Source organism: Cyanistes caeruleus, chromosome 4 (assembly GCF_971803275.1).
Source record: "Cyanistes caeruleus chromosome 4, bCyaCae1.hap1.1, whole genome shotgun sequence".
Classification (NCBI taxonomy): domain Eukaryota; kingdom Metazoa; phylum Chordata; class Aves; order Passeriformes; family Paridae; genus Cyanistes; species Cyanistes caeruleus.
The window spans coordinates 16,982,340-17,005,890 of record NC_141704.1 but is presented as its reverse complement, the minus strand read 5'-3'; the positions used below and the strand labels follow the sequence as shown (position 1 = coordinate 17,005,890).

The following is a 23,551-nucleotide window of genomic DNA, read 5'->3' as shown; positions in this document are numbered from 1 at the left end:
GGGGTGGTTGGCTTCTTGTGCTACATCCACTGCTGGCTTGTCCATTTTTGACTTTCCACTAGCTCAGTTGCCCAGGCATTCAGTGCTATGATTTTTCCATCAACCAATCATTTACCACCTTCTAGTTCAGCTGTTCCTCACAGCTATAGAGGCTTTTCAGACACAGTGTTGAATTCTTTATTTTCTTATGGAAACTCTAATTAGTAATCAGGACTGTGATGAGTAGGCTATATGAGATAGGAGCTGCCTGGGTTAAAGATTTATGCAACAGCACACGGGTACAATTTCAGCAAACAAGTGAATGATTGAGAATACCACATAAAACCTGAGTTGCTGCTAAGAAGAAATGAATTGGCAAAAAATAAAAAAGGCTAAAAGCATAATTATGAAATTGGTGAATGATGTGTCACATTGATTGCTATAGTGTGCTAATGTTTGCTCCATTTGATATCTGAGATATTAAAAGCTGTACTTATATGTGTCCTTTCCTGGGCTAACAGAAAGCTACATAGAAGGTTTTTTCAGAAAACTTTTAAAGGTTTCCTGCATTTCTGGAGGTTGTTTTTATTAGCCTATTATGTGCTTTTATGTATTATTCTGTTCCTTTTCAAGCATGTTTTGAAAAAGTTACTTGTGTGCAAGCTGAGAAATGACGGATATTTAATAGCATTCAAATAAGACATTACCCTCTGTGTTTCAGATTCTGCTTTGGAAGAGGCACATAAAATAGTTTCAGAAACAAACAAATTTCTTTTATGTAACTTAGTTTTGTAAAATTAAAGTTCACAATATTCTGAAAACATATTGTTCCTGAGAGAGAAACATTTCACCACTGCTCTTAGAGTAGTAATTCACAGTGACAAAGGCAGCCAGTATATTTTGTTTGTTTAAAACTATACATTCTGGGGGAGGACGGAGAAGCACAAAACACATTTTAAGTGCCTTGAAGTGTCTGTTGTACACGAGAGATTCAGAAACAAGAATGCACCTCTGAAGAGTAATCAGAATATTTTTTTCAATAGCTCTTATCCAGAGTAGACCTTATAACCATGTCAATTTACCCTTTTTGGAGTATTTAAAGTAATTAGAAAACAAAAACATAAGGTTGCATATTCAGAACTGATTGGACTGTATGATATTAGATGTAAATATCTCAAAAATTGATTCTTAGATTCTCTTGTTCTTAGAGGATCCATTTTCCAGAAAATAAATGACCTTAATATGATCTGTAAGTGAACACACCAAAATGAAGGTACCCAAAACATAAAAATGGAAGGGTAAAAACTTCAATACACAGTTCATGTCCTCAGTTTCTCATTCCATCTTCCTCTCTGTGCTCCCACCTTACTTATCATCTGGTGAAATTCCTTTGGTGATGTCATGCTCAGGGAACAAGTCTCACTTATAAAAGGATTTTCTTTATTTTTCATAATTTAGCTGAACCAACACAAAACTGAATACTGTAAAGCAACAAAAATGATGTAACATCTTTCATTTTTTTCAGTGTTTACTAAATAAGGCTACGAAGCTCCCTTTAAAATAAATCAAAACAGAGTTGGTAGAGTGAGGGATCTGGCTCTTGAGGTCTACATGTACAGTAAATGTATTTACCATCATTTATTGCATGACATTTTAAACCTGACATTGGTCATTTATAGTGCAGTCAGTCCATAACACTTTAGAAGTGGCTGGGCTTTAATTGCTACTTTGATACTGGTCAAAATCCTATGATTAAATAAGAATTTTGTATATATTTATTTCACTTGAAGACAAAAGGATCCATAGTTCATCTTTTCCTGCAACCACTGCATTATATAATCCTCAGTGTTTGAATAGGTTTTTTAAAAAAATCTTTAATCAACTTTTCATTTTTTTACCTTTCATCTATGGTCACTTGAATAATCTCTATATATTTTTCTTTAGTAGAATAGAACTAGCATAACACTAAAAGTTAATTGGAGTATTAGGTAGTATACTTGAAACCATAATACATTTGCCAGGAAGAAATTAAGCTCCCTTGTTGATTGTATCTTACCAATATGTACCAAACTTATATGCCAAAAGGTACAGTAAAAGGAACAAGGTTTTGTTTGTGTTTTATCATAATTTCTCCCTTGTCTATGCTGTCTTTGCTAAATTTTCACTAACCAATAATGCTGAAAAAGTGGGCATTCTAACAATGAGGTAAAACACTGAAAATGGGATCAAGGAACAGGCTTCAAACTGACCCTTACATAAAAGAGGAAGGAGGGAAGGAGGGAAGGAAGGAGGGAAGGAAGGAGGGAAGGAAGGAGGGAAGGAGGGAAGGAGGGAAGGAAGGAAGGAAGGAAGAAGGAAGGAAGGAGGGAAGGAAGGAAGGAGGGAAGGAAGGAAGGAGGGAAGGAAGGAAGGAAGGAAGGAAGGAAGGAAGGAAGGAAGGAAGGAAGGAAGGAAGGAAGGAAGGAAGGAAGGAAGGAAGGAAGGAAGGAAGGAAGGAAGGAAGGAAGGAAGGAAGGAAGGAAGGAAGGAAGGAAGGAAGGAAGGAAGGAAGGAAGGAAGGAAGGAAGGAAGGAAGGAAGGAAGGAAGGAAGGAAGGAAGGAAGGAAGGAAGGAAGGAAGGAAGGAAGGAAGGAAGGAAGGAAGGAAGGAAGGAAAACCTTGCTATGAAGAGCAATGAGTAAAATATTTTACACTCTATTTTTATCAGTACATAAAGACAAAAAAATAAAAATAAAATAAAAATAAAAAATGCCTTCCAACAGTGCAATGGTTGAATGCATTTATGTAATATAAACAACATTATTCTTTGCTTTTTCTACACAGTCCTCTCTGGTCATGCTTTACATCCAGAATGTCCCAATGGAAGAAAGCAAACGACACTGGTCACTTCAGAGACAACTGAAGTAATAAAACACAACTTAACTCTGAACCACTTTTCATGACTGTCAGAGTTATCACGTTAATTGTTAAATAGGATTTTCTACAAATATACAACATATAAAAACTGTTAAATATATAACTTTAGGCTTTTCAAAATACATTTAATGATCTCTTTCAAACAAGTGTTACTTTTGTTTTCTCTTTAATTTGCTTTCTGGTGCTAAATGGTGTATCAGATGAGACATAGGCCACAGATGACCAAACATGCTCTTTGCAAATACTGTATTATCCAACTTTAACTATCAAAAATGGAACTGTAGAAGAGGCATGTTTAACTGGTTAAAACGGAAAATGATTTTAGTACGAGAAAGTCAATCTAAGTACAGAGGAATAAAGGTGCCGCGTAGACAGTTTGTGTTCTTTTTGTCTGAGTTTTTCAAACAGGTCATTTTCTCTCAGTGCTCCATTATGTTCTCTTGAACATGGCATTTCAAGAGCAGGTCTCTGAGTTAGTTTTTACTTCAGCTTTCCATAAAGACTTCTGCTGGACAACATTTCAGCTTTGTGAAAGCTGGAATCATGTCTTTGTTGAGACCTCCTTCAATTTAATGACATAACTCTCTTAAGAGTAAGATTGTGTCCACTTTAAAATAGATTTTGCTCTTTGGTCTATTGTAAATACTGAAAGTATAAGAAAATAAAAGCAATTCAGACAGTTTAGGGCACAAGAAGAGTTTCTCTTTTGCACCTCAGTGTCCTCCCATAGGCAAAACAGTCTTCTCTAAGGCTGATTGGGATGATACTCTTCATTGTAGCAGACTCTTCGGATTGAAACATGTAGGTAACAGCAAGTCCAGCAGTGGTGTATAACGCAGATGAAACGTTAACCATGAACTTTTTTGTATTGCTAATGCCCAAGCATATCTCTTTTTCTATATTCCTTAGTCCAGTGATCCTTAGAATGGTAGAACAAACTTTAGCTCATAATGCAGAGGAATTATGCTGTCATTCATGAGATACAGAGAAACAGACAGTTGAGTTGATGACATATAACAGATGATGATCAACAGCAGTGAAACTTGACTAAGTTAAGTAGCTCACAGAGAGCCTAAACCACTCCTACGAGGATTCTGTGTTGCTGCATTTGTCAGGAGACCTGTAAATCAATAAGAACAAATGAGTCAGTGTTTTAATTTACAATTCTGCTTATTCTTGATGTCCATTATCATAAAATGCACAGTATTGAGATCTTTCAAGGAGACAGTTAATGAATTAGAAGATACTTATTTTCCACAGCATTTGCCCTGAGAAAAAACATATGAAAAAGCTTATTTTTATAACAAAAATGTTACACTTTAATAATTATTTCTAATAAATGATAGCTTACAATAACTTCAATGCTATCTAATTTCTACTAAGCTTCATGCACATTCTCATAAAAATCACAGAATGTTCTTTTACACACATTAAAATTACAAATAACAATGTCAAATATACATAGTGATTAAGATTACTTTTACTTTTTATGTTTAGGATGTAATGAAAAATGGACTTGAAAGCCATGACCATATATTAAAAATGCAAAGACATTTGTACTGGAGGCTTTTCTGAAGTTAAATTTCCAAAGAGCACTAGAGTGTGCCTAATTTAATCAATACTGCCCTCTAGTGATGCTATTACAAGTTCAAATTAATGTAAATAATGGCTATTAATAGTCAATTTAATCAGAAAATTGTTTTAGTTACGCACCAGAAAAAAAAAAAAAACCAACGAAAGAAAAAACAACAAAAAAAACCCTAAAAAAACACAAGATAGCAAAAATGGGCAAAGTACTGCCCAATGAACCTGTTGCAAAGAAAATTGAATGGAAGCAGTATTTTGAAAGGGAAGCTGAACCAAAGTTCACACTGTTAAAGAAATCAAAAGTACTGAAAGACAGCGCAAACACAAATGAGAAAATAATGACTTATTTATACAACAAAGAGCCAGCTACTCATGCTCACACAAAATATGAGTTTATAAATGGTTTAAAAATTCCACAGATTCTGTATACAACAAAATGTTGTGGGGTGTATTAAGCAAGCATGATTGTTACAAATTGCTGTTTGAATTTTCAAACACCATCTCCTGCTTTGGCATTGTTCTGTCTCCAAGTAGTCAGAACTGTTATTACTGATGGAAATACCATGCAAAACTCCATAAAATACTGAAGAGTGAATGTAAAAGAGCAAAACAAATAAGAAAATCCAATTCAATTGGTTTAAGCCATATATTAAATATTGCATTTTAACCTAACCTTCAGAGCAGTATATGAAAGAAAAATCTGCCTCCAAATCAATTTAGTGACAGCTTGAAACATATGGATCTCTATATATATGCATGTAGAAAGAAAGAAAAAGAGAGAGAGAGAGGCAGATAGACAGATGAATACTTTCCTTACAAGGCATAAAGTGTATGTCATAGATTTCTGCTTTTGTCCTCTCACCTTTTCCAGGAAAAAACACCCCAGAAATCTTGCAAACAGCCTTTCCTTTTCGGACTAGTGATCAGATCTCCAAACCACATGGCCTCAGACAGGCTGAAGGCAAAAAACCTCGTTGATTATTGTGATATATTCCCCTTCTTAAATATACTTTCAGCAAGAGAAATAATGTTTTGCTTCTATTAATTGCCCTCTTTCCCCTTTAAACCCTTTCTTGACCTTCCTGCTCTGCCCCCTATTTTTTCTTCCCATTAGAAAAGAACACAACTTTTAAGGTAGTAATATTTTTTAGGTTGCAAGACACAAAGCAAACAATTTATGGTTTATTAGGCCTGAAAGTAAACTATTATGTGTTGAGAATTAGCTTGACATAGCTCCATCTTTCCTTTATTATGCCATAATGGCCCACAGCTAAAAGCAACAGCGTAAACTGCTGATGGACTGCATGTTCAGTGTTTTCATAGTGTACTTCTCTACCATATCGGTCCCAGGAAGAAGAGAGAATTCAGGTACAACGACATATATTCAGAGATAACCTGCTGCTTTGTCATTTTGTGGGGATAAAAGCTCCCTTCCTTCCTTGCTATCCCTGTCTCCACCCTGAACACCCCTGCTGCATGAATATGGTATTAACACTTTAAAAGAAGACGAGAAGAGGGGAGAAAATTATGCAGTTTAAAAATGTTGAGGAAGGGCATAGAGCAGGTTGGAAATAAAGTGATGACAGGAAGAGGAACATATTAGAGAATGGAGGTGAATTTACAACTTTGGACAATGACAGGAGAAAATGAAATTAAATGAAAGGGGGAAAACCCCATAGGTTAGCCAGTGATGTATAAACATCTCTTATTCATGAAGTCATGAAAAAGAAGTAAGATAGGTAATAAGAATAACAAATATAAAAGAGAGAGAAAATAAGGGAGAGCACAATGAGTCCAGAGAAGAGGAAGAGAATGCACACCTACCCTCCCACCTCCTGTTTTTTCCCTTTCGTTCCTCATTACAGGTAAATTAATCACTCCCCAGAAAAACAGAGATCAAATAAGAGAAAAGAGGGACTCCTAAAAAAAATAAAAAGGACTCGTTTACTATTTATAGTTCAATCCATATAATAGAATCATATAATCATATAATCAAGGTTGAAATATCCTTTTAAGACCATCAAGTCCACCCCAGCACTCTCAAGTCCACCACTGAACCATGTCCATAAGGACCACATATGTACATCTTTTAAACACTTCCAGGGATGGTGATTCAATCACTTCCCTGCATAGCTTCTTCCAAGGCTTGACAACCCTTTTAGTGAAGAAGTTTTGACTAATATCCAACATAAACCTCCCCTGATATAACTTGAGGGTGATATCAGTCATTCTGTCACCTGTTTCTTAGGAAAAAAGACTGGCCCCCTTCTGGCAACAACCTCCTCTCAGAGTGATAAGGTGATAAGGTGTCTCCTGACCCTCCTTTTCTCTAGGCTACACAACTAAGTTCCCTCAGCCACTCCTCAAAAATTTTGTGCTCCAGACCCTTTCCAACCCTGTTGCCCTTCTCTGGACATGCTCCAGTACTTCAACATCTTTCTTGTATGTGAGAGGCCCAAAACTGAATACAGGATTTGAGGTGTGGACTCACCTGTGCTGAGTACAGGGGGAAAATCACTGAACATACTAATGTGGATACAAGCCAGGATTCCACCAGCTTTTCTGGCTGCCTGGGCACAGCTGGCTCATGTTCATCTACTGTTGACCAGCACTCTCAGGTCCTTTTGTGCTGGGTCATTTTCCATCCATTCTTCCCCAGCCCTGTAGCACTGTCTGGGGTTGTTGTGACCCAAGTGCAGGACTCACTACTACACCTTGTAGAACCTCCTATACTTGTCCTCAACCCACCGATCCAGCCTGTCCAGAGCCCTCTGCAGAGTCATTCTACCCTCCAGCAGATAAACATTTCCATCCAACTTGGTGTCATTTATGAACTGACTGAGGGTGCACTCAATGCCCTTGTCCAGATCCTGGATTAAGACATTAACCAGAACTGGCCACAGTACTGAGCCCTGGGGAACACCACTAGTGGCTGTCTGCTAGCCAGATTTAATTCTATTCTCCACCACTTTCTGGGATCGGCCATCCAGTATTTCTTTTTATCCAGTGAAGGGTGCACCTATCAAAGCAGCCAGTTTTGCTGTGGAAAACAGTGTCAAAGGCTTTACTAAAGTTCAGGTAGACAACATCTGCTGCCTTTCCCTCATTTACTGAGTAGGCAGCCTTGCCATTAGATGAGGTTGGTCCAGCAGGTCGATGCCTTTCATATACCCATGCTGGCTGGGTCTGATCCCCTGTGCATGTGCCACAGGATGACACTCAAGATGATCTGCTCCACGACCTTCCCTGGCACCAAAGTCAGACTGAAAGACCTGCAATCTACCCCATAGAAGCCCAGGGTGGCAGCTCTGCTGATCTCCCTCTTTACTTCTCTAAGAATTGAAAACATTAATTGAACCACATGACAATTACTACTTGCCTAACAGGCAAGTTTAAAGTAAAACAGTGCTCTTGATGGCTGTTTGGCAGCAATTTTTAGAATATTAATTAGCTCATCAGATTGCAGTAATAACTGTAAATTAAATAACTACTTACATAAAACTGCTTCAAATCCTGGGAAATGTGTATTAGCATTGTTTTGGTTCTTTTTTCCCTTCACATAGGAAATTTGTAGCAGCATAAAATTAAAGAAAGGCTGCATAACTATCACATAGAACAACATTTTTTTCTGTTCGTACACAGATCTCATATAATTTCTAGGTACCCATGCACATGTGTGTTTGTCACTGACTTCAGTGAAGTCAGAATGTCTTCCCAGCACTTCAGACAGCAGGTTCTGCTTCCTTTGGAAGGAGGCAAATATTTGGGCTGTAAGTTTGAGTTTCCTCAAATTTGAGGTACTGAGCAGGCATCTAGTACCTGAGATTAAAATACTATTATATGTTTTCTGACTGTTTACATAGTGGAAGTCCAGGCCCCTGTGTTCCACAGGAATCTGCTCAAGAGGAAAACAAATTTTCCTGCTAATAACCCAAAACATAAGAAACAATACAGTTCACATGAAAATACACATCTTACTGTTGTTCTTGGGTGGCGTCAATATGTCATGAGAGTGTTTGGCTTATTAGAGCAATTATAACACAGTCCACTTAATTTGTCTTACTCTGCAGGGAGTAGGATAAGGGTCAGTCTAGCCCCAACTGTGCCCTAATGGCACATAAAACATGTTATTTCTTAATTTTTATGGTCAAAACAAAGGGAAAAAAGTTATTCAAGTCACCTTGAGAATATATATGATGCTTTGCTGACTTAACACAGGTTTTACACCATAAGAAATCCCCACAAAAACCTCTCTTTCAGTGCAGTATCTAGGATTTAACTGAGTGACAAAAACGTTTGAATTTCTCATCACAACCAGAAAGCTGAGACAGGCTTACTGCAAGTGGCAAATATTTTCAGTTAGGATCAAGTTTCAAGTACGTCTTGACCTTTTACTTTACATGGAATCCACATAAATACCAACAATTCCATATCAAGCCTGATAAAACTTTAGCAGTTTCATCTGTTTTTCACTTAATGTTTTCAGAATAAAGAGTTCAACAAAGTTGGGTTTTTTGCTACAGTAGCCAAGTGCTCTTACACGACTACCTATTGCAGCCACATTGGCACTCTGATGACAATTCTACCTATCATGCTTCCAGAACTGATTTCTGGAAATTTTCTGGACACCTACAAAGTAATTGGTCATTTTAAAGATGTTTCAGTGTTGCTTAAAAGCTGCACTACTTGTTTAAATTGTCTATTTTACACTTCCAACTACAGTCTTATGCCTCTGTGAGTCTTAGGATTCTGTACAGCATCCATCAGTGCAAATAGTTTTCTTTTTATTTGGGTTCTTTTTACACCAAGAAAATTCACAGAGATGGATGCAGGTTGAACCAGTCTCTGACTCACAAATCTATTCCTAATAGAAACAGTTCCAAACCTTTTACCAACTGACTGCAAGTCAGATAAACAGCATGTCTTTCCCCTCTGCTTCTGTGGCTCTCAGTTCTAGGTCCCTAAACAACTAAGCACATATGATACAGAAAGAAAGATGTAAAAGCATTAAAATGCCCTAGGAAAACCTTACACTGCCTTGCAAGATACCTCCTGCTTTATGGGAATAAAAATGTAAATTCCTGGTGATGATCCAAGGAGTAGCAATGACCTGTTTCATTCATGAGAACTCCCATAGTCCCTCCTGAAAATTAATTTTGTTTCCCTTCCTTCCTCCCCTTTTCTCCATGCTGTTCATATATGCAAACTGAATTGCTTAGTCTTCAGAAAATAAGGACAAGTTAATCTAACTCTAAAGTATCTGCAGCTATTAGGAATAAGAAAAAGAGCACGAAAGCTACCCTACTTAATGCTGTATTCTGTCTCACTGACACAGCCACCGGAAGAACAATTTCAGAGTTCAAACCACAGTACCTACAGAACTAGAAGTTATAAGACTGAACAAATTTAGTGTCTGTGATTCTGGGTGAATATTTATTGAAAAAGAAATCTAATGCATTAGGTAGTGTATATGTTGGTGCATATTCCTGTGCTGCACTTCAACAAAGTAGCATTCCTGATTTACAGATAGCAGAATCCCATTATCAGCCACCTCAAAAAGAACATGCCTTTTCTTTTAACACCCATTGTTTGTTTTTTTTCTCTTCCACTATTCAAATCTGACACAGAAAGAAGTGTTTATTCCAAATCTGAGACTCTTTGTAAAATACTTTTTTTTCCCAATAACTATTTTAATATCAGTCTGTCTGAAAAAAAAAACCCAAAAAGTCTCATTTCCCCTTAAATAACACTTCTAGCCCTATCTTCTCAACTTCCCCTGACCATCTGTCAGGACTATCATCATGATCATTAATTTCCTCTTCTATTAAAACCCTTTTTGTCTCATATTACCTTTTTTTAACTTACAAGATTTTGGAATACTCTGGGTCAGATGATACACTCTTCTTCTGAATTGCCTCATAAGCAATAAGTGCCTCATAAGCAATAACAGTGAAGGAAGTGGGGCTGTTGTTACAATTAGATAATCCTTACAATGACTGAAAATGCTAGAACCACACATTGTAACCCAACTGAAGTACATTTGAACCTGGCTCACGTAAGTAACCCTTGTTTAAGAGCTCAGCATGTGTAATAACTCAAGCTTGCCTTGGGGTATCTGAGCATATACTAAGGAAAAGCAATGGAGGTGGCAGAATCATAGACTCATTTAGGTTGGAAAAGGCCTCTAAGTAATTGGCTCCAATATCTGAGCATCACCTTGTCAACTAGACTATGACACTGAGTACCACATGCAAGTTTTTTGCGAACACCTCCAGGAATGGCGACTACACGACCTCCCCACTCAAGCTGTTCTAATGCTTGACAACCCTTCTGTGAAAAATTCCTCCTGACCCCAACCTGAGCCTCACCTGGTGCAGCTTGATGCTGTGTCCTCTCCTGTCACTAGATGGTTGTGACAAGGTGATCCCCACCTTTCTGCAGCCTCCTTTCAAGTACTTGTAGAGTGCAATAAGGTCACCCCTGAGCCTCCTTTTCTCGAGGCCAAACATCTGCCTCAGCTGCTCCTTACAAGGAGCTCCTTGTGTTCCAGACCCTTCACCAGCTCCGTGCCTTTCTCGGGACACACTGCAGCACATCATTGTCTTTCTTGAAGTGAAGAGCCCAGAACTGAACACTGGATTCAAGGTATGGCTCACCAGTGCCAAGTACAGGAGCCAAGCACTGCCCTGGTGCTGCTGACTTTATTGATCCAGACCAGGATGATATTGGCCTTCTTGGCCACCTGGGCTCACTGCTGGCTCATGTTCAGCCAGCTGTGGACTCACACCCCAGGTCAACATTGGTCCAGAAGAGAAAGACAGCAGCAAGAATATCTGTCCTCAGTACATTCAAAGCCCTTGGATACAAAGGTGATCAAGGGGTATTTTTTTCTCAAAGTAGCACTTAAAACTGTTGTGGAAAACAAAAGAGCAAATCAGGTCTCATTTTGCCCCCTGTGAAATCCAAAATCAGCTCCTTCAAGCAACATGGGTTGAAAGAGGGAAGGATGAAGAGAATCACACATCTTATGAGGCACAACAATGCAAAACAATGTGTTTTCATCTCTCACATGCTGGCTAAAATACTAAAAACCCTTAAAATAACTCCAGCTAAAGACCTTGAGTAAGTAACTTGATTTTATCTGATTTCTCGCTGCTGTTCTATATTGGTTAGAGGTACACATATGAAAGTTAACAGCAGATAAAACTAAGAAAGATTTGTAACTGGTGTGGAATTGTAAACTTGAAAAATTACTACTTCTCTGTCACCCTTTTACTCTTCAAATAAAAAGCAACTGCAATATTAGCAGATTGAAAGTGTCTCAGAATAGCCATGGGCTTTCCTCACGATACTGAAAAAATAACCTGAGTTATTTTATATTTATATATTTATTTATATTTATATGTATATTTATAACCATTTCTGACACTTTTCTCTAAGGTAGGAGACAGATTCAGATTAAATCACCAATGAATGTATGAATTTATTTTTGTTTATATGCAATAACTTAATCTTTTACTGAATTCTGAATGTTCATGACTATATACCTACATTCAGAGCATACTCTTTATAGACTAACAAATCTTAACAAAGTTACAAGCTTAATTACATTAAATCTTCTTGTGAAAAAAAAGTGACTTAAATATTTCTGTGTGCTAAAAAAGCTAATAAATACAATTATCTTCTATAAAAAATGCTTTTATTCAAACCATAGAAAAACATTTTGTTATGAGAATGATGTGACTTTTAATTACAAAGTTCAAAAAATAATCTTGTCACTACAGTCTACACTGTGAAAAAAAAAGGAAAAAAATCCAAAAAATGGTATCAGCCAGCACTGAAGTCCACACACAAATATAAGAATTAATTTTTCTTTTCTAATTAAAAGGAGAAGATTGTTCAAGGACATCTGGGGTTACTTTCTGATTGACAGGTGGTTGGGCTGAAACAAGGTTAGTCTCATACTCAATAAAAACTGAACTGGTTTACTAAGACTGATTGTGAAAATAGTTGAATAATGCATCAAAAATACAACATGCTTTTAGAGGGAATAGTTAGGATATTTCACCAATTAAAAGAGCCATTTCTGACTTTAAAAGCATGAGCTTTAAAGTGGAACTTGAACTGCTAGTGAAAGAACTGCATAGTCAATGTTCACCAGTGAGATACTTTGCTTTATGTGCTCCATTTGACAAATTACTGTTTAAGAAAGCAGTCATGTTTCACATCATTCTAGAAAGCAATGTAGCACTGTAAATGACTTCTGACAAGCAATCTTTATAAATACTTTGTGTATGGGAAATAAATTTTTGTCTTTGGAACTACTCTGCTTAGCCTTTGACTAGGACTTGAGGAGAAAGTAGTAAGTGGACAACTTTGGGGAATCAGAGTAGAGGAGGAATATATATATTTGTCAGATAAGAAGAATGCAGGAGAGTTTTTATTCTCTCAGAGACAGGCTTCAAAACAAAAGAAAGAACACAGACAACATTTTTCTGTAGAAATAACACACAGACATCTACTGAAAGCAGAAAAGCAAGTGTGGTCTTCAACACAGCTCACATGTAGGTAGATATGTAAACAGAAGAAAGTCTATTACTGCTTTTAGTCCTTACTCTGCAAAGGGAAAATCCCCTGAAGGTAAAATTTACTAAAACAGAATTGTTATACAGTTTTCTATTATGCACATGGAAAATAAAATAAGCATATAATAGCATAAATAATTCAGTTTTTTAAACCTTGATCCTATTCACTTACAGTGCAAACCCAAAAAATCCCAGACTAACAGATTGTTACATCCTTGTTAACAGGTTTATAAGATTTAGTTCCTGGCCCTAAAGACAATTTCCAAAATAAGAAAAATCTTTCCCTAAAACACCTCACCACAGAAAGAGTGAGGTTCTTCAGAAAAATGAAATGGATGTTCTTAAAAAAGTCAACTATCATTTTGTATCAAATTAAAGCCAAGGTTTTCTAGAGATCCTTCAATCCATCATTCAATCATAGACATTCTGAAAGGACAGTGGGAAATGTAGTGATTTAACACAGTTTTTCCTAAAAATTTGAGGAGGAAGAGAATATCTCTTGACAGCATAAGGGGAAAATTTACAAATATAAGGGATTGTGCATACAGCAGCACATATTGATTTTCTGTTTAACGGCAATATATCCATAGACCTCAAAAATATTCAAATCTTAGTGTTCTTCACTTCAGGAAATATTTATGTTTGTTTTGTGATATATTCTTATAATCCCTGGTAAAATATCCTTTTGCACACCTATGCTCATCCTCTAGTTTAAAGTTGTGCATGACTATGGCAAAGAAGTGGGAAGAAGGATGAGACAGGGAATTTAAGGACCATTATCCTAAAGTAGCCAATTAAAACAAATTGAATCCCCTAGAATAACGCATTTAGGCATAGCAGACACCTAAATGCATTATAATGTACAGCATTCTGATTAACAGTACAAATATATTTCAACTTAACACTGGTTATGGATGAAGTGTCACAGAAACAACCAGTGTTTCAATGACTACTGAGGCAGAGTGCTGTGTGCACTGTGCAGCATATTGGATAGAAATTCTTTGGCAAGATCACCATTACTCTCTCTACCCTGTTTCTGTGCTGTTTTGGCAAGTGGTTCTGTGGTGATCAGATTTCTGCAGTAGTCTGAAAACAAACAACAAAAGAGGAAAAATAAACTGTGGCAAACTTCAAGGAATTTTCTGTAATTTGCAATAAATTTATACAGACAAAAGACAAAACTATAAATGTTCTGTCTAAAGATAAAACTATGTAACTTTTGGGGAGCAGGAAAGGAAATAAATCTTATCTTCTTTCAAAGATATCAGTCTTATGTGCCTCTCCTAGAAGTGGGATGGATCCCCTACCTTGTAAAGCTTTTCCCAACCAGATTTTAGAGATGCCTAATGAAGTGTCTCTTCCACGACAGCCCTTAACACCCTGTTATTACAGTCTCTTTGGGTCAAATCCAGAGGTTATGAAACCTAAATGTAGGTATTATATGTGATGATTGTGATCTCAGTCAGGAGCAACAAAATCTAGAGCTATTATGCAATTCTACACAAGGATAGACGCTTAGTGCCTGTTGGACGTGCTTGGGTACCTCTCCTTGTCTACAGATGCTACTTAAAAACCCTTGTACTCTTGAATATATCTTGGACTCCTGGAACATATAGGCTGCCCTGGACATTTGAGTAAAGGGAACTGAATTCTGCCCTCACTCTCTTTACTCAAGCTGGAAAATTCCAAGCAGCTCCTGCTTGTGGCTCCGTGGGCCTCCTTTAGTCATGAGTGACCCACTGCAGCTGCACCAGTGCCCAAACCACGTCCTTGTGACTGAGCATTTCATCTGGGTCAAACAATGCAGATGACAGGGAAGAAGAATAAGGTATCAATCATGATTAATCTCTGTGCTTAAGAAAAGTGATCATTGTTCAATTAGTCAACATCATGAGACAGGTCATGAAGCATTTCTGTGGGTCCATCCTTGAGAAAGAAACGTCATTACAGTGATCCCACAGGATCAAGAGGATGGAATCACAGATAAGTGTCTTATTACACGAAGCACAAGCATTATGAGAGCTGTCAGTTTCTTTCTTAAAAACGTTTATCTGACCTTTTTATCTTCCAGGCTTGTTTTCACTTTATAAGAATGACAAATTGTAACATCAGACCCTAAGACTTTTTCGAAAGTGACTGAGCTATTTGAGAGATACTTCTGGATTAAATCAGAGTAAAATGATGGTTCCAATCATAGGTGTGGAACGGAACTTGTTGGTTCATAAAACAGTTACTCAGATGAAATGCAATGAACCTGAGAGGGAAATAAGCTTCAGGAGCAGACAGGATCAAGCTATAGTATTGACAGTGTCATTAGTGAATCCATTTTAGTGGGTCCTGTGCTGGTCATCACAGCACCATTTTGGTGTTCATAATCTAATGCAACAAACCAACTTCAGGAACCACTGACATGAAACTCATTTTTAATATAATATTTTATGCTTTAGGATGTTAGGCCTTTCATTTTGGTAAGATTCTTGCTGCTGAGACTTCACAGATTTCTTTTTCTCATCATAGATTTTCTCAGATTTCAAAAAAATATAGAAGAGATCTGAAAGAGTTCAGCTGCTGGCAGTATCAAGCCCTTGGTTCCTCTGGTATGCCTGGGTTTGTGAGGAGGAGGTTCTCAAGACAGAAGGAAGAGATATCACCATGTTTTAGCAGTTACAAGAAAGTACATCAAAGTTAAGGGGATAGGTCCTAAAATATTAACTATAGTCCAGATGGCCTGTGTGGGTGAAACTTGAGAATGTTTAATGAGAAATCACACAAGACTCAGATGCTATAGAAACAAGAGACAAAACAGAAAAAGAGGAAAATGTATTACTGACTCTGCCAGACATGCTAGGCAACATTTCATAAATATCAGATGGAAGAAGTCATGATCAATCTTTCCATTGAGGTCAGGAATTACACGCCACATAGAACAGGACTGGTGCACAAATGATACTGTATGTTTTGAGTTTCTGCTGTCAGAAAGATACTTGTATATTCTCCTCATAATAGGTATTGGCTTGGGCTAAGAGTTTCTTGGATGTTAGTGTATCAGGGTTAATTAGGAAGGAATAGTTTGTGTTTCTCTAACACTGGCCATTTTTCACTAATTAATCAGAAATGGGGGGGTGGGAGGGGGGGAAGGACCTTTTTTTTTTCCCAAGTAGTAGCAGAAATCTGGTCTGTGTAGGAGACAATGTGGGTGTGTTCTACAGATTCTGCAAGATTCACAGGGACCACTGTGGAATGACAACATAGGCGGGAAAGTACTATTGAAAGACAGCCTTGCAAGGTAAAAATACAAAGTTTGTCCCAGAAGTCACATCTGTTTGGAAAGCTTAGCTAAAATTATTTTCTATATACAATTAACTCTGATCACAAAATCTTTTATCACTCCTAGACTCAATAGGCACAAGAATAGTTAAAAATTATTTTAAATAATTTTTCTTAAGAGAAAAAAGATATTTCAAAAATTTAAACTTCCATTTGAAAGTTAAATAATTAATTTTTCATTCCAGAAGTAGTAAAATGCAATAAGACATGCTATTATGACCATGTGACTATATAATATTAATTTTATTACTTAAATAATTAGCATCATTAGTTAATAAGAATTAACTGGGATGTCTGACTTTGAGTGTTACAGTGTTACTAACCTGTGCTGAAAAGTAGACAAAACTTCAAATAGAAAAATGAAAACTTAGGTTGCAAATATTATCTTATTGACCTTTGGACATTTAAAAGCCTAACTTACAATTTTGTTGGTCAACAAGACTTCCTAGAAAACATGTTTTGAGATGGCAGTACAGTTTTTTCATACATACTGCAACTAGCTTTTTTAGGTGCCTTCATGTCAAATCCTCTAAAAATGTATAACCTGATAGTATTTGAGGAAAAGATACAATTGTCTTAATCATGTAAATGAAATTAAACCTCTTCTTTGGAAGGACCTATGTCTTTCTACTGATGATGGGGAAGGCTAACAGCAACTCTTTTCTGAAGTCATGTAGCTGGTAAATGCCTCATAAAGAAAAATGAATCTGGATGCCACAAATTATTTCTTTGATATTTTAAAAATCATGTTCCTTGGTTTTATTATGTTTTTGTTGGTTTATTTAAAATAAAAACAAAACAAAAAAACCAACTGCATGCTATGTAACTTCTAAAGATAAGATGACATTTTCATCTTCCCAGTAAAAATTATTTCAAGCTAAGATATTAACAAGAAAACAGGTGCCTTTCTAATTAGTACATTTGATGCTTAGCTTCTTTTCATTACAGCACAGACAGGGAACACTTTGATCTAAATGTTTTAATCAGTTTTAAGTAGCATCAGGCCCCAATAATTTAAAAATTATATATACATATATATGTATATATATAAAAAAAATGGATATATATACACACATATATACATATATATATACATTCATACATATATACATATATATGTAAATGTATTTTTAATGTACACCTAAAAGTTGATCAGATCAATACATTCTCTTACATCAGTAGGAACTGAGCATCTAATTGCTATGGATATGCCATAAACCAGTGCCACAAGTGTAATGCAAATGAGAAACACTGTGATAGAACTGAAGTTTCTTTTCGGTTTTGAAAGAAAAAAATATTAAAAAATATAAAGAAATAAATTTAAATATCAAAAAATAAATAACAATTCTAAGTTTTAACAAATATGATTAGTTTGTTGATTTAACATTTGGGACAGAAAAATTTGAAATTATTCCTGAATCTCCTCCCTTTCCTTTTTAAAACTCCATACAAGCACTCCATCTGATTAAAAGGTAGGGATCAGAAGAGTTTTCTTTTTTACAATATATGCACTACTAAGTCTTTAAATTTACTCAGGTAAAGTATGCTTAATTAACCAATAGTACTTCTTCTTCATACAGACTTCCAAATTGCAGAACAGCTATATCAGTGTGTAATAGAAGACATTTTCCCCATGATTTTCTATTTAAAGGTGCACTTATGTTGATATTTGATTACACTAGTGTTCTTCTATAAATAGCAGAATATAAATCTGCATATTCCCCCAATAAGCTCTGCTCATGGGAATTTTTATTCAAAATCTGGCATGAATGTAAGTCAGAGCTTTGACATCTGGAACACTTTGGGCTATCTCCAAATGAAAAAAAAAAAAAAACCCAACAAACCAATTTGCCAGAGGCCATCTTTCTCAAAGATGGGCCAATCAACCTTGGCCAAAAACATATAATGTTTTGATGGCACCTTGCCATCAAAATTAACAGAGTGACTTGAAAATGGCACTATCATTCCAAGCAATGACACTGCTTTGCTCACTTTTGAGATATACAGTCACCTGATAGGTGACTGTACAGTACACAGTACATAAACAGTATTTGGACTAAATTTATATGAATAATAACTAGACATGATTCAGAAGCTACATATTCAGACCTTTATTAATGTCAATGAAGAGAGAAATACATTTTAATTTAAAATCTCATACACTGTTTGATCAGAAAGTAGTGTCAAGATTCATCAAAAGCTGTCAATTGCCATTTGCTGTACTAATTTGAGATATTCATGTACTTAAATATAAGTACACTTTTTTGTTTTTCAGCAATCCTGCTGGTTCTCCTGAGACCATTATAACTGGCTTATTTCCCAGACATCTCTGTAAAGGATATTTGGCTCATAGAAAATATAACATATAGCGTCCTAAAGTGAAAAGTGTGGCAGAACACTTCTGTCTGTCAAGTTTGTGAGTTAAGGGAAAGAAGGACTCCAATTTCAAGATACAAAAGGTAAAATGAACTCTTGGCTAAGTCCTTACAGCTTTAAAAAAGACAAGTAAAAGCAAAGCTCTTTGGTCCTTTTGCCAAATTAATATAATTATTTTTGATTAAATCACTGCTTTTTGTTTTCTAAAAAATAATTTATGACTGGCCAACTGTACAAACAAAGACCATAGTTTTCACAATTCATTTCCTACTGCAAATAAGGCACAGAGTCTGATGTAATATCTTAAGCACTGGCTAATGGCCACACTTTATCTTAAACAGTGCTCACAACTACCACCCAGAAACTAAGAAAGTTATTCCCTGAGATGCTGAAGGCAGGATAAGGTGTACATATCTATAACACTTTCTGTCACAGAAAGAGATAAGGGGACTAGGGATATAATTTGTATATCAGTATCTGAAAGCAGTATGGCTGTTAACACACCAGAGTTATTAAATTTTATAACATCAGAGAAGCACTTAGCTGAATTGTATGAATCTGCAGGTTCTGGTTATTGTCTCAAAGCACAATGTCAACCTGCTTACAGATTCAAGTCTATTTTTAATCAGATGTTGAGTAAAGAACTATTCAAGTAGTTATTTTGTGTTTTTTTCTTTCTACTTTTTTTTTTTTTTTCCCCTAAGGAACTATTCAAAAGCCTGTCTTCTTTGCTAGGCTGCAGTTCCAAATTCTCCCCTGCTTCTTCCAATGTTCCTGGCTGTGGTTTGGTACATCTACACAAAAAAGATTCAGTGTTCATTTTCTCCCTTACCTTATCTCTATTCTAGAGACAAAGTAGATTTCAATTCCTACACTGAAAAGAGAACAGAACACGAGTTTCTTGCCTCATCAGTAATTACTTTCCATTAGGTCTAACCACTAAGTCTATGGGTCAATTCATTAACCCCAGAATGACATGTTTAGATGCCTCAGTGTATTGAGTGCTGATGGACCTGGTCAGACTCCAGTGATCATGGCTACCTGCCTAAATTTCATCACCAAGTACTGTATCTCCTAGTAGGGAAGCAGGTTGGCAGCTGTGGGAACTACCTCACATAGGAATAAATTGCAGCAGATGAGCCATTTCCTTGAAAAAAAATCAATTTTCTACAATCTTCTGCCTTACAGGTATTATGTGACAAAAGTCTGCACAGGGAGAAGTAGAGCAGAATACATGACTTCTGATAAATTGACTCAGAAGAAGTTTGGACAGCCCCAAACCTCAGAGGTTTCTAGAAATATTAGTCCCCAGGCAGCTTACTTGCAAAATGATGCTCAAACTCCATGAAACCTCCAACAGATTGGGTCCTGGTTTTCACTTTGAGTCCTCTGTGGTATTGTAACAAAAACATGGCTGGTGAATTCTTCTAGTTTTTGAGAGAAAGACTTTTGGATCCAGTGCATTGTGCAGAAGACCAGAGTACCAATATGCCCAGAATCAGTTCAGAATTGAGGGAACTTGCACTTTAGTGGATATTGAACACGCTTAACCTCAAAGCAGCACTAAATTTCTCCATTTTGCCACAGTAGCCAGACCTTGGGGTGCATGCAGAAGTGAAATTATATGCCTCTGAGCAACTTTCCTGGGAGAAAAATATGTTGTTTCTAAAATTACAAGGACAAAGATACTAGACAGACCATCTTGGATTTAAGGCTCATCAATAAAACAGGAACAGCATAAACACAAATATATTGCACTAGAGTATTCAAGTAGAACATAGTTCCACTCTAGAAAGCCTATTTCCCTGTATGCTGTCTCTGGTAATCTGTTACAGTTTACATTTGTGCCTTAATCACCACACCAAATGTATTGACAACCATTTTTGAGCTCACCTTTTGACCTCACTGTTAGAAAACACTCACCTCAGTTCCAGCCATGGCCAATATTTCATAGGAATTATCAAAAAGAAGTCAGAGTGGATAAAGATGAATGGGTTCTAGCCCCTATGGGCTTTAAATTGCTTTTGAAAATGAGCCTGGACATTTTGAATGCTTTGGCACAACAGAACATTTATTCAGTAAAAATTACTCAGTTGCCTTCCAGTGGAAATATGATAAATACAGTATCACAAGATTCAAGATGAATGAATGTCTACTCCAGGGACAAAGAATGCTGACAGGCTTTTCACATGAGGGAGCAGATATCCTACTGCAGATGTCTTCATTCTCACTAGTCACCAGTCTCATTCTCCATGTTGTATTTGAAGGACATCTCCACCAAAAATGTTTCTCACAAAGAATTAATTCTGAAGGAGACCTAGTTTTCTTTTCTTAACAAAGGTATGTTGCTTTGGAATTGCTGCAGAACACAGAGCAGAAATCAGTAAATCCACATTGCAGATGTTTTTTGTGACAAAGTCGCACTGTAGGCATGCTGGAATAACTGGAATGCCTAAGGTCAGACCTTTCCTTAGAGCTCAGACAGATGCATCTCAACATCTATAAGATGTTCTGGAGACACTGAGATGTGACAATTTTCATAGGAACTTTCATAAATGTATCAAACTGTCTGAGCACTGCACTAATGCATACTCTGTAATATTGCTAGTATGAACCTGATATTTTTTAGATCTAATCTAAAAATAATATATATTTGTAGTACTTTTTGTCTATTACCTGTACTCATGAAAAATGAGTACTTGACAATACAAAGGAAAGGGACAATAAAAAGAAGTGCTGGCACTTTCTTGTTCTGTCTTTTCAAACAAATATATTTTGAAATTCCCTAACATCCACTTCTTTCCACTGGACCGTGTGCAGCATCTAAAATCTTATTTTGCAATGTAACAGCAACCAACAGTGGGTGATACTGCAGAAAAGGAGGAGAGTATTGTTCTGTCTCATACAGCTGCCTGAAGTAAAGCACTATCTGTGGTCCACCCCAGGACACAAGAAGGGGTTCATGTGTGGCACAGCTCTTCTTACAGCACCTTCCAGCTTCACACAGCTTTCCTTCTCACTGAGGCCTATCTCGTGTTGTGACACAGTCAATTCCCAATTTACTTCTAAAGCTAATTTGAGCCCAGTACTGCCCAGTTTAATGCCCATGAAGTGTATCAAATATCCCCACTCAACAGGACAGATAGGAAATGACTGAGAAGCAGCCCATGACCCTGAAAAATACCTTTACTCCAGCCACTGCATCAGCCCATAGCTGGTTGCAGGAAAGCAAATGGAAATCATATAACTCCTTATGAAAAATTAAAGTCATAAAAGGTGCATAACTGACTGACCAGTAAGACAAGCTTCAAAAATCTTAAAAAGGAAAGAAAGCCCAAATTTAAAACCTTCTCTTATGCTTTAAAAACCTATCATCTTAGTTTCAGAGGCACACTTATCCATTTATTTTCCTCTTGGAAAGAAGAAAGGTGAAATTTAAGGCTTTTTTTTTTATGGGTGAGTTGCTATCAAGGGCAGCAGATGCACCAAAAACTTCTTAGTGGTTTTGAATTTGGTGGGGTGGTCAGTCTCTTCTCCCAAATAAAAACTGACAGGATGAGAGGAAATGGCTTTAAGTTGCGTCAGGGGAAGTTTATATAGGAATTTGTGACAAATTTCTTCACCAGATGGGTTTTCAGGCATTGGAAGAGGCTGCCCAGGGAAATTGTTCAGTCACCAGTCCTGGAGGCATTTAAACAATGTGTAGATGTAGCACTTAAATACATGGTTTAGTGGTGGACTTGGCTGTTCTGGCTTACAGTTGGACCCGAAGATCTTTTTCAGCTTAAATGACTCTATGTTTCTATGACCCCTGATGATCAAGAGAATAACTTGGGCCAAACTTCCTTAACTCCTAATAAAAAATCAGCAACCTTCAGTTGCAGGTGAAGGTAAATGAGATGCCAAGAAGGCATTGAGAGAAGATGTGGCTGTCCATTGACTCTTGTACCGGTGGGGAGCTGTGTGTTGAGCTTTCTAACCATGTCTGAAGTTTTGTTGATCCTGACTTTGGCTGTAAATGGGGAAAGGTTCTCTACAAACGTGTTGACGTGTGCTATACACTCTAGGATCCAGATATACAAAACCTTCCGCTGACAAAATATATCCAGTGTTGACATCAGTAAAATTCATGACTGTTACCTAAGCATACATCAATATTAAGTTTTTTTAGTATCTACAGTGACTACAGTGCCTATTACCACTAATGTTGATTGAAAATTCAGGGAAAATCTATTACAAACATTCCTTTTTTAAATAAATTTATTTGAAAAATGCATTCATTCTATAAAATAAGCTTTCCAAATGTTCTTCTTATATAGTATCTTTCCAAGACTTTCATGTTATCTGGATTTCATTTTGGTTTCTATCTCAGACAAAGATCATCCCCCTTCATTCTTGGGTATTTTTTCTGGCAGAATTAAAAAACCTTTTGTGAATTATAATTCTGGACAAAGTAGGTAACTCTGACATTCTTAATGATGGCATTACCATGACATTTTCAGGCACTTTGGGCAACATTTGTGAAGATTATAATGCATTTCCATTCCACTATGTACTCATGGCCTAAAAAGAAAACTTCCATTTCCATTCAAAAGGCAGAATTTTGAACTTTCTAAAGCATTGGAACTATATGCTTACATCATCAAATTTGAACGCAAAAATAATTATTTTATTTGAATAACGTTTTTTGTGTTCCTGATATGCTAAGGAAAAACTAAAAAAAAATCTAAACTATCTTCACAAATCTAAACAACATTAGCATATAACAAATTCTTTTCTGT

At 36.6% G+C, this 23,551-nt stretch overlaps 1 protein-coding gene across 11 annotated transcripts in view; it reads right to left on the bottom strand.

Annotated features, from left to right (window-relative positions):
• Positions 1 to 23,551, bottom strand: part of TAFA5 (TAFA chemokine like family member 5) — a 473,208-nt gene that overhangs the window by 69,584 nt on the left and 380,073 nt on the right. For 3 of the 11 annotated variants that reach the window (XR_015286156.1, XM_086886874.1, XM_023918662.2), the window contains one exon: positions 2,745 to 4,015. The exons of 5 other annotated variants lie outside the window; for them this stretch is intronic. Coding sequence is in view for 2 of the 6 variants with exons in the window: in XM_086886874.1 (XP_086743000.1) it covers positions 4,007 to 4,015 (9 nt within the window). In the remaining 4 variants the exon portion in view is untranslated. Of the gene's footprint in view, positions 1 to 2,744; positions 4,016 to 5,344; positions 5,438 to 6,306; positions 6,403 to 23,551 lie in introns of those variants that run through there. 3 more of the 11 variants (XR_015286155.1, XR_015286158.1, XR_015286157.1) reach the window with 2 other exon arrangements.